We start from the raw sequence: 13,067 nt of genomic DNA on the forward strand, positions 1-13,067 counted from the left end.
CAACAATTTCATACTTATGTAATAGTTGAAGATATTAACGACAGCAATGATTGAATATAATTTACTTTATGAGTAAATCATTAAAATAAATTAATTAGTATACGTACAAAACTATACAAAGGACTTTTATTTATTCATCCGGAAATAGGCGGAAGCGGACTGGGGTCTTTACTATATTATTTCGGCCCAGTTCCTTGTCGCATTTCTATTTTCAAAACCAAACAAGCCTTTGCTAAACACAAGGTAAGTAAAACAAAAGCAAACAGATAAATAATTTAACAAAGCTTTAAATAACTACATTGTATTGAACAGAAAAACCGCGCTTAATTTTAAAGCGAGTTTAAATGCGTTGGCTGTGCACGATGAAGGACGAAAGCGCGTGATCTTTGTTACGAGCCACAGTCGCCATCATTTACTTTCTCTTACAGCCGAAATTGTGTATATTAGTTACGAACAAGTTTCTCCTATTCTACCTTTAAATATGTTTTAATTCCAGCAATCATTAAAATATTCTAATATGTGTTGTCTTTTACAGCATGGAAGCTCACCCAAATCCTAATAGGAAGGGCAGGGCCGGTGGAAAGGTGAGCCCTAATAGCGTCACATCACAAAATATCAGAGCTACCCCATCCCTACCTTACCATCTGGATGTAGAGCATTTGCAGACCTGCAGTAGTTCTAAAACAGTGGACACTCAGGCCGTTGATGGGCCATAAAAATGTCTATTAGTTGATTGGTGTTTAAAATAACAATCTGGAAAAACGTACCCATTCAAATTTGTAAATGCATGTGATTCGATTTCATTGCAAACATGCATCCATGCATGTTTTTAACTATTACACTTGAATTAAAATTCATTTTGTTTTATAATAAAAATTACACCCTTTCATTTAAAGGTGTCATATGTTGCTAAAAATAACTTTTTAAATATTTGGTATAATGTTTATCCGGATTAAGTTTCCAGAAACAAATAATTTTCCACATACTGTAAATTATTGTTTCTGCTTTATGAATGACGCCTTTCTGAAACCCGTCCAGCTATCCAGTGCGTTGTGATTGGACGAATGCCTCAAGCATGTGAGGGAAATGTCCCCCCCCCCCCTTTTTTCCTGTCATGCCTGGTGCGTCGAGATAAAAACATTTATCGACCCATTATATACTAGGCGTATGTTGCATAATTTGGGGACGTAATTACTGATTATAAAGATTTATACAGTTTTTTTTTTTCTGCTTAAACTTAAAACCATGTCTGCATTTGTGATATGAGAAATTACTAACAAGCCCACTGCTCAAAACACACTCTTTGTTAAAAAAAAAAAAAAAGTCAAAACAGCTGGAATTGTAGTCTTCTCCCCCAGGATCAGGAAACGGTTCTCCATAAAATGCACTGCACACATCTGAAGTTTTGGGTTGGACTGTTCTGGAACAGTGTTGTACATACAACTAAAACACTGATTTCTAGTTGTGTCCTCTTTTGGAAGGCCAAACAAAGTACTTTCGTTTCGCAACAAAACACAAATCTTCACAACATGTCGGTGGCTGCAACAATTAAGTTCTAAATTCTTTCTTTGCGTGAACATTTGGGCGCCATTATGCAAATCTTCCCACGTCGTAACCATAGACTCTAAAAAAAAACATGGATGTAGTGTCCGTGACGTCACCCGTAGACTCCTGAAGAGTTTTTTTGAAGCTTAAAGTGTGCAGAGCTGGCCGTCGCCATCTTGGCAGCGCACCACCTTGCGACTCTCCCAGACAATTGAAAATGGACAAAAAGGCAGGATCTTGTTGCTGAAGTCACGCCCACCTAGCGCGACGGCGGTGTCAGCAGCGGCAATACACCTGTCACTCAAGTAGCCACACCCTTAATTATGCAGAACTTTAAGGCTTAATATAATTTAAACTGATGAATTATAAAAAAAAAAATCACCCCCTCACAGTTGTCATGAAGGGAACAATTAGCTATATAGACCAAAATATTTTTTTGAACCAGGCAGTAAACATTTTTTTTCTGCTGTAAAGTTGGGCATTTTAACAAGGGGAGTCTTGACTCGCTCGGTCGTAACATAAGGTGTGTTCGACCTGAAGCATGGCTACAGACGGTGGTGAACGAGAGCAGCCGCTTGTTTGCATACCTCATCACAGAAGTGATTTAAATGCTTGTTAAAAACATTTTTTATATGCTGCGACTACAACTATTTAACTAGTGCGACTACACTAAAAAAGCTTTTACCTTTCTAAAAACACAGATTTGAGGCCATTATTGGAACTGAAAAGGTTCAAATAACCCGAAACGCACGTGATCATTGTCATGTGGTGAATCTGGCCAATCGTGAAACGGCGGTATAGTCATCAGCGCCCCTGCAGTCCCTCTGGAGAAACTGCGGAGGCTGAGTCAGCCTTTGATGCTACACGTGACAGTCATGTGGTGTCGGCGCCGTCTAAAGTCAGACAAGACTTCTAACCGAAGACACTGCTTCAAGTCAGATCGGTTTGCACAGCGCTGCATGAAGTCAAACGCACCTGTAGACATGTGTGGGAGTGTTAGAATGTGGCATTTTAGGGGGGCTTTGACGATTCTTAACATTTATAAAGAATATCTCTTTGGATTTGAGTCTTTAGTCTTTGCGACTTTAGAGATCTTATCCATTCACGAACCGCATGTAACACTCCAAAGAGAAAGGAAAACTTAATCACATCATATGACCCCTTTAATAAAATATAACTAATTTGCTGGAGAAACGACACAATTCTTTCTCGTGACATGTAGGACAGATGTCACACAACATGTAAGAAAAGATATGTTACAAATTCTGTTTCATTGCAACTTTATTTCTAATCACTTTGTCTCATTTCAATAATGAAACTGACATTTTTAAATTCAGCATATGCAAGCGTTTGGTCCAACTAGGTAGTACACTGTGCCTTCGTTCCAGTGCTATATTGCTTATAATGAAATTTGGTCATTTGTACTCTACCTAAAAGTGATTGTAATTGTTTGGAAGTAGCTAGTGGTTGAATGATTTCACCCACGTATCTGTATCACCCATAACTCTGTTATGCCGTGAAGCTCAGGTTGAGAGTGCTGCAAACTGTCTGTCTGAGGGGCTATAGATTTGATTAAAAAGAATCCCCCATTTTTTGCATACTTTAGTCAGCTTCATCAGTCATCCGTTAGGATATAGATTTTCTAGCAAAATGAGCCGATAAAGGGGTGATCACACTGTGACCAATGATAGTTGGCATAGTGTTGGAGAAGTGTGGGAAACCTGCATTTTGCTGATTTTATGACATTTCTCATGCCTTATAGTTAGTCTCTAAAAGATTAATACTAAAATGGTATTAATCTCTACCCTTGATGTGTTTGAGGGTTAAGAGTATTTGCAGTATCATGTGCAATCTGAAACTATAATTATTATATGGAAAATGAGAGTAACGTATGTAGTATTAACTGAGGAAAATAGTTAATTGGTCCTTACACATTCATTGCAGACCTTGTATTGCTTATTTATTAAAATAAATTAATGGTTTTATTAATCAAGGATGCATAAAATTAATCAAAAGTGGTGGAGATATTTATAACTTTCAAAATAAAGAGTGGTATTTTAACTTTCTATTTATGACAGAATCCTGAAAAATATCACTTATAGAGCTCCATTCTCAGGAGATAAATCGAGCATGATTGGTTTTTCTAGCATAACAGTGTGTGGCGAAGTGACACTTTGTGTCCTCCCGTCTAAGGACTTTCACCCTCTACTTTTGAAGTGGAGAGGAGATTTTAAGCGGGAGAGGAGGAGGAGTAGAGCGGACTCTGCTCTTCACCTCAAGTGCTATTGTATCTCTCTAATTCCTCTCTATTTCTCTCCCCCACCAATGATTTTATTTGTCTTCTGTGACAGAAAAAGCAGCAGCTCTTCAGTGGTGACATAGGTAAGTGCCGCCCTCAGAACACTTCAGTTCTGCCCCTCAGCTGTGCCTGGCCTTGGTTATTGCCATGTGCCACTTCTGGGTGTTTCAGAGCTTTGGTGTTTAACCCTGAACACAACACATGAGCACAGCTCTCAAACTAGCACCTTTTTCAGACCAATGCTTTGCACTATTTGAACTGCGGTGTGCTGAACAACATTAGAAACATCAACATTGAGCTCCTTCGAGCAACATTAGAAAAAGCAAGACCTGGTCTTGCCATGTGCTTTAATGTCAGGTCAAGTGCCACGTGCCACTCGGAGGTTGGGTATCCCACCTTTAATCCTTGTATGCCTGCTTAGTGTCTTCTGATTGAGTGGGCGTTTTGATTGTGGTGCCTTGCGCAGGGCATGCATTTAAGCTTCAATTAGAACCCTTACACTGCTGCAGTGTGATCAGCTGACGTCTCAACCGTTGTGCTTTTGTCATCGTACTGGGGTTGTGGATGGGAAAACAGCTGGCGCCACAGCAGGTTTTACAAAGTCTTTATTCAAATCTGTTGAGTTTGTATGTTGTTCAGCGTTTAATCGCAGAGAGTTGTGGCTCACTTGTCTGACCACAGTTTTCCATCAAGTGTGAATTGCCTCTATGTAGGCCTGGGAGTAACTAATGAATGGGTGCTTTAAGCACTCAGCTAGTTTTGTTTTTTGGATACAGTAACCACTTGGTACGGTTACAGTAGTGTGGAAACACTGTCTTTTGTGCTTTAAGTCCAGGTTCACAATGCTTGTCAGTGTCCATGTTTTGATTTTACTGATTCATGTGTGTTTCATCAGTCTTCACTTCCAAGAATGGATCCATCCAGACTATACCCTGTCTGAACAAACGGCTCAAGTCAGTCACCGATGCTGTTATTGGTGAGTAATGATGAATATTTTGTTACACAATTATATAAATGGAGGCTAATCGGCTTTTATTTTTACCCTATTGCTAATGAAATAATTTTAATCATGACTTTAATTGAATTGAACAATGTTCACAAATGTCCAAAATAAAGGTTTAGATAAATACGAATGATCTCTATATTTTATCCAATTTTAAATTATATGTGACGAAAACACACAGAACACTTAAACTGTTATCCCACTTAATTTTAGTTTTTGTAATGTTTTAAAGTGTATGATATTATAATAGTTTTTCTCCCTCCGATAGCTTTAATATACTTGACTGATTTTTGTTAGCAACTTATAGCTAACTGCATATTTATGTATTTGTATAGATTGTATTTGAAACTTTTAAACTGAGTGACTAATCTTATGTTTGAATACATGGGCTTTGTGTTGATAGGCCTGCAGTACATATGGGAGTATCGAAGCCCATCTAAGTCGGTTCCTCCCCATTACCAGTGTAAGCTGTGTAAAGTTCAGCGGCTGCAGAATGAAATGGCTGCTCACATCTCCGGCTGGAAACATGGCTTCAAATACATGGTATGATCTTCAGTCGCTTTTTATCTACATGGATATCACAGATTATCTCTGTCCATGCATCGGATGCAGTACACAGCCTCCTTATGTGTTGTGTGTGTTTTTTGGAATACAGAAGCAGAACCACAAAGACAAGGTTCCCCATGAGGAAGAGGATGCACTTAAAGATCCAGCCATCAGGAAAGCTGTTAAAGCTGCTGCTGCTGAAGTGGAGAAAGCTGAGGGAAGAGGTCAAATTAAGGTAAGACTTAATCCCGATGTGCTCTAAAGATCTCACGCTAGGACTTTTTCATCATACATTCTTGTTTTTGTTTGTTTTTTTGTCTTTAGACTGTGCTAAAGGAGCCATTTGAGGTTATGGTGTTTCAGACCATGAGTAAGTCAGTTGTCAACTTGTCATCTCAATAAATATTGTTTCACTTGGAAAGACTGTGGTAGCTTATGTGAGAAATCAAATCCCTCTCGAAGTCTTGAGGTTTTGATGCCAGAAGATAGACTTTATTATCAGAGACAATGAAGTTGAGAAATTCTGCAGAAATTTGTGTCTGCACACTCTTTATAGTTTTTCCTCAAGGCGTGTTCAGTATATTTCATACACAGTCCTTCTACCCCCATCCAGTGTACACATTTTACTCTCCTGCAGTCCTCCCTAAACAAAGGAAACATATGATCAGAATTGTAGAATAACTTGATTACTTTCCTGCAGGCTTGCTCGTACACATTCATAGCAGAATAATTTGATTAGGCACAATACTCTCTTTTGTAGGCCTCCTTACATACAGAAACAACATGATCATAATAGTAGATTACAAATATGGCTATATTCACATTATTATACTTTTCAGATTTTGATTAATAAAAATAGTCTACAAGACATCTTATGAAGCAAATATGGTTGCTAAATCCCTACTCTGGTATAACCGCATTATTGACTGACCCTTACGCGTCACATACATGTACTGTAAATGTCAAAAGAGTGCATTGAATTAGCAAGAAGTCTTTGTTTTGTGGTCATCTTTGCTAATCATATCCCCTGGTATGAAGTAGATAAAGGTTTTATTAGTATTGCATATTTATCCAGTCTAGACAGGGTTTTCACAGGTCCTTAAAAAGTCATAAATTTAGTTGTATCAAATTTAAGGACATAAAATCTTAAATGGTACAAGAAAGTCAATTTAGATTTTCAAGAGGACTTGTTTTTGGAGACTGAAAAGACAAGAATTGATCTTGCTGTTAAACCTCAAAGGACTAGGATAAAGATATCACAAATTTTGCTAATACCTCTTCTCAGTGGCTTTATCATAAAACATTTCTAACAAAATGTCTACTATTAAAGCTGAAAACTGGTTTTAAACGGTAATCCAAATATACACACAACTGAAAATGTGAATTATTAAAGCCACTTTTGGATGTTTTGTGTCCACAGAGGACTTATAGTCAAGCAGGAAGTCTGTGTTCAAGCACAGAATTTAATCCGTAGTTATAAACAGATTTTACAACAGTCATTTAATTTCTTGTTTGTATCTACCCTGGTTTTTGCTCCTTGTCTAATTTAAGAAGCGATCACATCTGTTCTGAACTCTTCTAGCACAATCGCAGTATCACTTCCCTCTTAGCAACTGGAAAGTTTGGTTATTTCTGAATGTATAGGGGATATTTCAGACAAGTTTGTACAATATTAGCTTTTTTCATAGATTTTTCATATTTCATGCATTAAGATATTTAATGGGTCATTTGTTTTATGTTTACACCATGTTGATCACTTCATGTGGGCTGCCCTTGTAGAACTTTAACTAAAACACGACAAAATTAACCATCTAGTTACATTTAGTTGACTAGTTAAATGTAAAAAATAAATCCTGAATCAGTCAATGGTTAAAAATATTTTCCCGCCATATCACTTAACCCTAGGCAGCAAGATACCTAACCTGATGTTTTTTTTTGTTTCAGAGTCTGCACAGCCCAATCCAGCATTTGCAGGAACTGCTGGTCTTCTTGGGCCACCTCCAAGAGGGTTAAAACCAGGTTAGTGTCTAACCAGTGTTTGTTTTAATAGAAGTGAATTGTCTAACTTTGATTTGGAATGTTGTGTACTGTTACTTTTTTTTTTCTTCTTCTTCTTTCTTTCTTCACATCCTCAGGTGGTCCTTATGGAGGTCCAAGGTACATGGGGAATTTCCCACCACGGGGTGGCATGATGCCTGATTTCCCCCCTGGCAGGCGTGGGGGTATGGATGAACCCTCCATGAGGAGAGGTTATCCTGATATGGGAGACTTCACTAGCCCAGGTCGCTATGGTAATGGCATGCCTGGACCAGACAGGGGGATGATGGAAATGGATGACATGCAGCATTTCCCCGATGAAGGACCCATGCGCATGGGCCCAGATGACTTTGGGCCTGGCCCGCGTAATGAGGGCAGGGGCAGACCTTTCCCTGATGACATGCCCATGAACAGCAGCGGCGACAGATTGATGGGGCCTGGCCCTAAAGGCCCGGAGAACAATAGCCTACCGGCAACACTGCTCAAATATCTGGTACTGTTCTCTTTAAGATATACAGTACTTGTTGAAGCACTTCATGTATTTACATTAGTAGCCATTTGGGGTTATTAACGTGTTTGTGTTTCTGGTTTAATATTAGGACTCTTTCCGTATTGAAAACGAGGACGATGCTCAGATTGTCTTGAAGGTCACACAGAAGCTCACAGATGTTCTGATGGAGTATCGCCTCAGAAGTATTTCATCGGTGAAGGCTCTCATTTATGCTCTACATTTATTATCATTTTTATCCAAATGCATTTCTTAATAATTTTTATTAGCTCATCAAATTTAAGGTTATTTAAATAAAATGAATTCTTAATGACACACAATCCTGGTCAGTATATGAAAATAAGTCACTGCAGAATATCAGTTGTTCCAGAAAGCAGTGTTTTTTTTTTTTTTTTTAAATGGATGACTGCACTTGTGTATAAGGTTCATTAAAAGACACAAAACCATTTAGTCAGTACTTCTAGTGTGCAAATTTAAAAAACTATTTTAGTTTCCAGCTTGGGTGATTTATTCTGAAGTACATTTTTATTGAGTGTAAACCATAAGGAGTCAAGGAAATGTTGTTTTCTGCAAACACAGGATGTGGCTACTGTTTTATATGCTTGATTTCCTTTGTAAAGAATGACAAAGTTTTCATTAAAGGCTTCAGTGATCTCAAACCAATTTCACAGGGTTACTTCTAAAAAATAAGGTTCTATAAATATATATAATCTTTCTGAAAATGAGTGGCAAAAGAACATGCTGTATAGAACATGATCACACCACAGTTTTAGCAGTGTGTCCATATAAGTGAAATTAACCCTATTTTTTCTGCCATGTTTTAGTTTTGAATTTATTTTTTATTTTTTTTCAGGTGCCCAGTGTGAAGCCTCTGCCCCCAATGAATTACTCAAGTCTTTCACACAACTCAAATGACAGATTCTCTGGCGGCATGCCAGGTATTGCACACCATTTTTTATTTTTGTCAGACTTTACTATTGCTAGTTTTAAGTCTGAGTTCCAGATAAAATAAGTACCTCTCATTGGTAAAGTTAAAGTATTTGCTTTGCTGGAACACCAAAAATAGGCCTCATTACATGAATAAATATAAAAGACTTTTTGTGTGGTATTTCCAATATCATGACCTTTACTGTAATATGACTCCTATACTCATAGTTTGGTTATGCCACCCATACCTTATTAAAATCTTAGCATATCTAACTGCCATTTGGAACATTTGGTATTGCCTTATTATATCTGTGGGCAACACACGTTTCCATGGATTTTTTTAATGCATACACTCTCCAAAACATAATGGCAGCATAAGAACAGGATTGGTTCATTTTGACTTTGCTTATGCAATGATTCTAACTCACAGTAAGAAATGAATACACTTCTTTTTTTCTTTTTTTTTTTGCGGGGGCACAGTTCTTTTTATAGAGACAAGTATAGAGGCTGGTAACATAAGCAGAAATATGCAAAATTAATATAATTTCAACTATTTGGCATAATGCATAAAGTTTGGTTTCACATGACTGCTCTACCTTGACAGGTCCATCGAGATTCTACAACTAAACATTGATCTGATGGATGAAGCCAAGACTTGGATGCAACCTGCTTTGCCCGTTTTTTGACTCTTCATGACCAAATTTTTTTTCTTGACTTTTAAGCCGCTTTGTTTTTACAGTGTATACATGAGTAGAGTTATTTTAAATGTTACCTTTTTTTCCTTTCTCTTTTGATGAAAGAAACCGGTTTGTAGCAACACAGTTTTAGTGAGTTATTAAACCGTCTTTAAGTGAAGTCAGTAAGATCCTCAAACAATGTGACTGCTTGTTTCTAAAGGTCTGTTGCCATGATGTCTAAAATAAATTCATAGTTCCTTACAGAACCTTGTTTCTTTTGTATGATTTGCGGAAAAAGTTTCTATATCCTTCAGATATCCTCACTTCAATCAGGTTGTCCCATAGTTTGAATACTGCATCTTCATCAGTTTTTGCGCCTGTATTGTCTTATAAAGTTCTGTGTTCTCCGGTACAATTTAGGCTCTTCAATGGCTCTCCAATGATCTTCTTATATCCTTATTGCTTACACTTGGAAATGAGGGTAGGCACAGGTATACTGATATGATATTTATGAAAAGAAGCATGCTCTATTTTTTTACTTTGGGTTTAACTTGAATAATTGTGTAGGCCACTCCCAACAAATTGTCCACATGATGTAGTGCAGTACCACCTGCACCAATGTCCAATGACAGTATTGCATGGTTATCCTGTCTCCATTTTGACTGCTCTCGGTATTCATTATAAGGAATTGTGTGCTGCTGTTGACTTATACAAATTTCATAATCAGTTCTTGATCTGCATCTTGGAAAGCAAACTTTAATTTTTTTCCGACATAAAAATTGGAGACTGAAACTGAGTTGATATTGCATATCAAATTTCTATTAAGTTTAATTACAATATATCATCAAATATACATGTCAAATGAAAAGCAAATCTATCTGGTCATCAAGACATAACTAAAAATGGTTGTTTTATTTTATTTTATTTATTTATTTATTTTTTTTTACAAACAGGACTGCATATGCAAATGTCAGATCAAATACTGAATCAATTAGTCCAAAGGGAAAAAAAAAAGTTTATAACCTATTCCTTCTGTTAAAATATATACTGTTAAACCGAAATAACTAAATATTAATATGCAATACAAGATATGTGATGTATCTGTTTTTAATGGAAGCCAGTAAGCTGTATGTTCAGCAGCTACAACCAAGGAAAGAAGTGCAAAATTTAATTCAGTTTGCACTTTAAATGTGAAAGTAAACCAGTATTATTTATTCACTTGTAGCAGACCTGAATACACTGGTCAACATTTGAAGTGGATCAAAACATTTCATCAAGTTGTCCTAAATCCAAAACAATACCTGTTTTTGTATTAGGACAACTTTGATCCACTTCAAATGTTGACTACTGTAGTTTGGCAACTACTGTACAAAAGAGTTTTTTTTTTTTGGTACACTCCTTTCATGTGGTACTCAAAATCCTTAATGGGCATCTTCAATTGTTGAACCTATAATATTGCTTTTATATACAGCTCACAGAGCTAATGATAAAGCTTACACTGGATCTTCAAATGATTTAGTTGTCGTCCTTTACGTTTTACACCAGGAGTTTACACTACTGCTGTTGTTTCAAAGTGCTGAGAACATTCCAATTCTCCAGTCATTCACAATGTACCAAGTATCTTCTCCCTCTGTTGATGTGTGATACAAGTGAGTAGAATTTTTGCTCCCATGAAATACTTCCCATGGAAACTCTGGGCCTGTTTGGCGATGTCCTCACATTCAAACTGCACGATGGCTTCCCCGACACCACTTCCCTGGCTGTCCACAAGCAATATGATTGCATCTTCACAGACGTTAAAGCGCCTGAAAAAGTCTCTCACCTCTACTTTTCTTACATCTGCAGGAAAATTGCGTGCATATACACATGACATGTCTGAATGAGGATTTCCATGAAGTGGTGGCCTCCAGACATTAGCACATCTGTTTTTGCGGAGTATAGCAAGCATTTCTTCTTTAGTAATGGCTGACACTTCAATGTCCTTTAAGCCAACATTTGTGCCATTCATGTTAAGAGCTGAGGCATAGTCTTCTGCATGCTCAAAGGTAATAAATGCAGTGCTTGTCCGCTCTCTCCACTTATTCAATAAATGCTTTATTCTGTAGTTTGGGATTGCATGACAGCCAAAAATATCCTTGATCTCGGTCTTGGTTATATTCTTTGAAAGATTATTGACAATAACACAAAGTTCTGTTTGAGGGGATGTAAAGTTTCTGCTGTATTTTTTTGGAGGTCCACGAGAGAGTGACTCCTCTGCACTTCTTTTGGTTGAGAAACCTCTGATTGCATTTCTTTCCGTGTTAACTTCCCTTCGCTCTGAGAAAGTGTGAGGTTTGATGTTTTGCATGAAATTTTTGGACTGCTCCACAGCATCGGTCCACATCTTTTCATGGGCAAGTCTGACCTCAACATGGTATTCTTTGAATTTCCTATGGCTGTATTTCAGCCCCTCCTCAGCATCTGTGAAACTCGCCAGCTTCACAAGACAACACCAACCCAGTGACAGTCTAACTTTTGTGATGACTTCCAACACTGGAAGTCCCAGTAGGAACTGGTAGATCTCTTCTTTGGAAACGGAGTCAGGAAATCCATAAAGTCGAAGATAGCCTGGCTTATAGGAATTGAGGTTTTCTCCACTGCTTTTTTGCTCCTTAGGTGCCATGTCATGAGTTAGACTATGTGGCGCATCCTTAATTGTTTGGTTGTCTGTTGAGGACCATTTATCATTTTCTGGAACATTTTGGTTGAAATTTTCAGGCACTTGGCCTTGATCCACTTTTTCATTTGAATGCAGTCCTTGAATGGCAGTCATTAGACTAAGCAAAAGACCTCTATTGTTGTCAGGTGGGGATGATGGCACTGTTTTAGTCTCCACTGCTGTGGACTTTGGTTTCTTTAATCGTGACTCCATTTTTCTCTTGAGTTCAGCCAGACTGCTAATATGTAATGAAACAGAAGAGCCTCTGAGGAGTTTTCCGGAGTATCGCATGGCTAGTTGGCCTTCTCTCTCTGAATTAAAAATGATAAAAGCTTCACCCATCTTGCCACCGATAATATGAACACCACCCTCAGGTATGTGCAAGCCATGGAAAAATCTTCGGATGTCTTCAGATCCCGCCTCTGTGTTTAAACCTTGCAAACGCAGAACAACTATTGTCATGGTCAGATTCTTCTTACAAACCAATGGGATCTGTTTAAAAGGAAAAAAGCAAACTTTTGAGACCAGTTTCTATAATCTAACAAAAAAATCCACTGTAGAAACCAGTGTTTTCTCCCCTTTGTTTAAAACTTTCAAAGATGAGAAAAAACACCTCAGGAAATCCACTTCTAGTTAAACATTCGATATCAATGCGTCTTCGGAGCCTTACTTACCGTTCGTTTTTTTTCTCTCTGAAAATAATACCTCAATCTAAACGGTTCCACACGACTTTTGTTTTTTTTTTTTTTTTGGTCAGAGAAACCACGCGGTAACCTCCTGAACAACACAGCTCGCGTGTCCGGCGGGAAAACGCAACTTCCTCTCAA

General features: G+C 37.7%; 2 protein-coding genes across 3 annotated transcripts; one reads left to right on the forward strand and one right to left on the reverse strand.

Annotated features, from left to right (window-relative positions):
* The first annotated feature begins 88 nt into the window (after nt 1–88).
* On the forward strand, nt 89–9,808 carry si:ch211-197h24.6 (uncharacterized). The gene is made up of 12 exons (XM_026284098.1): nt 89–243; nt 536–584; nt 3,897–3,927; nt 4,740–4,820; nt 5,251–5,390; nt 5,503–5,628; nt 5,718–5,763; nt 7,338–7,412; nt 7,529–7,923; nt 8,030–8,134; nt 8,792–8,876; nt 9,470–9,808. The coding sequence occupies exons 2-12, from the start codon at nt 537–539 to the stop codon at nt 9,490–9,492; spliced, it is 1,155 nt and encodes a 384-aa protein (XP_026139883.1). The 5' UTR covers nt 89–243; nt 536; the 3' UTR covers nt 9,493–9,808.
* Nucleotides 9,809–10,339: 531 nt separating this feature from the next.
* On the reverse strand, nt 10,340–13,030 carry LOC113116155 (RNA-binding protein 12B-like). Of its 2 annotated transcripts, none has more exons than XM_026284096.1 (2): nt 12,915–13,030; nt 10,340–12,732 (listed from the first exon to the last, which is right to left on the reverse strand). In XM_026284096.1, exon 2 carries the CDS (start codon nt 12,700–12,702, stop codon nt 11,146–11,148), a length of 1,557 nt encoding a protein of 518 aa, XP_026139881.1. In that variant the 5' UTR covers nt 12,703–12,732; nt 12,915–13,030; the 3' UTR covers nt 10,340–11,145. The 2 variants fall into 2 exon arrangements, with proteins under 2 accessions (XP_026139881.1, XP_026139882.1); XM_026284097.1 differs by having other exon boundaries at nt 10,340–12,674; nt 12,915–13,007.
* Between the last annotated feature and the right edge of the window lie 37 nt (nt 13,031–13,067).

This window comes from Carassius auratus, chromosome 16 (assembly GCF_003368295.1).
Source record: "Carassius auratus strain Wakin chromosome 16, ASM336829v1, whole genome shotgun sequence".
NCBI lineage: Eukaryota > Metazoa > Chordata > Actinopteri > Cypriniformes > Cyprinidae > Carassius > Carassius auratus.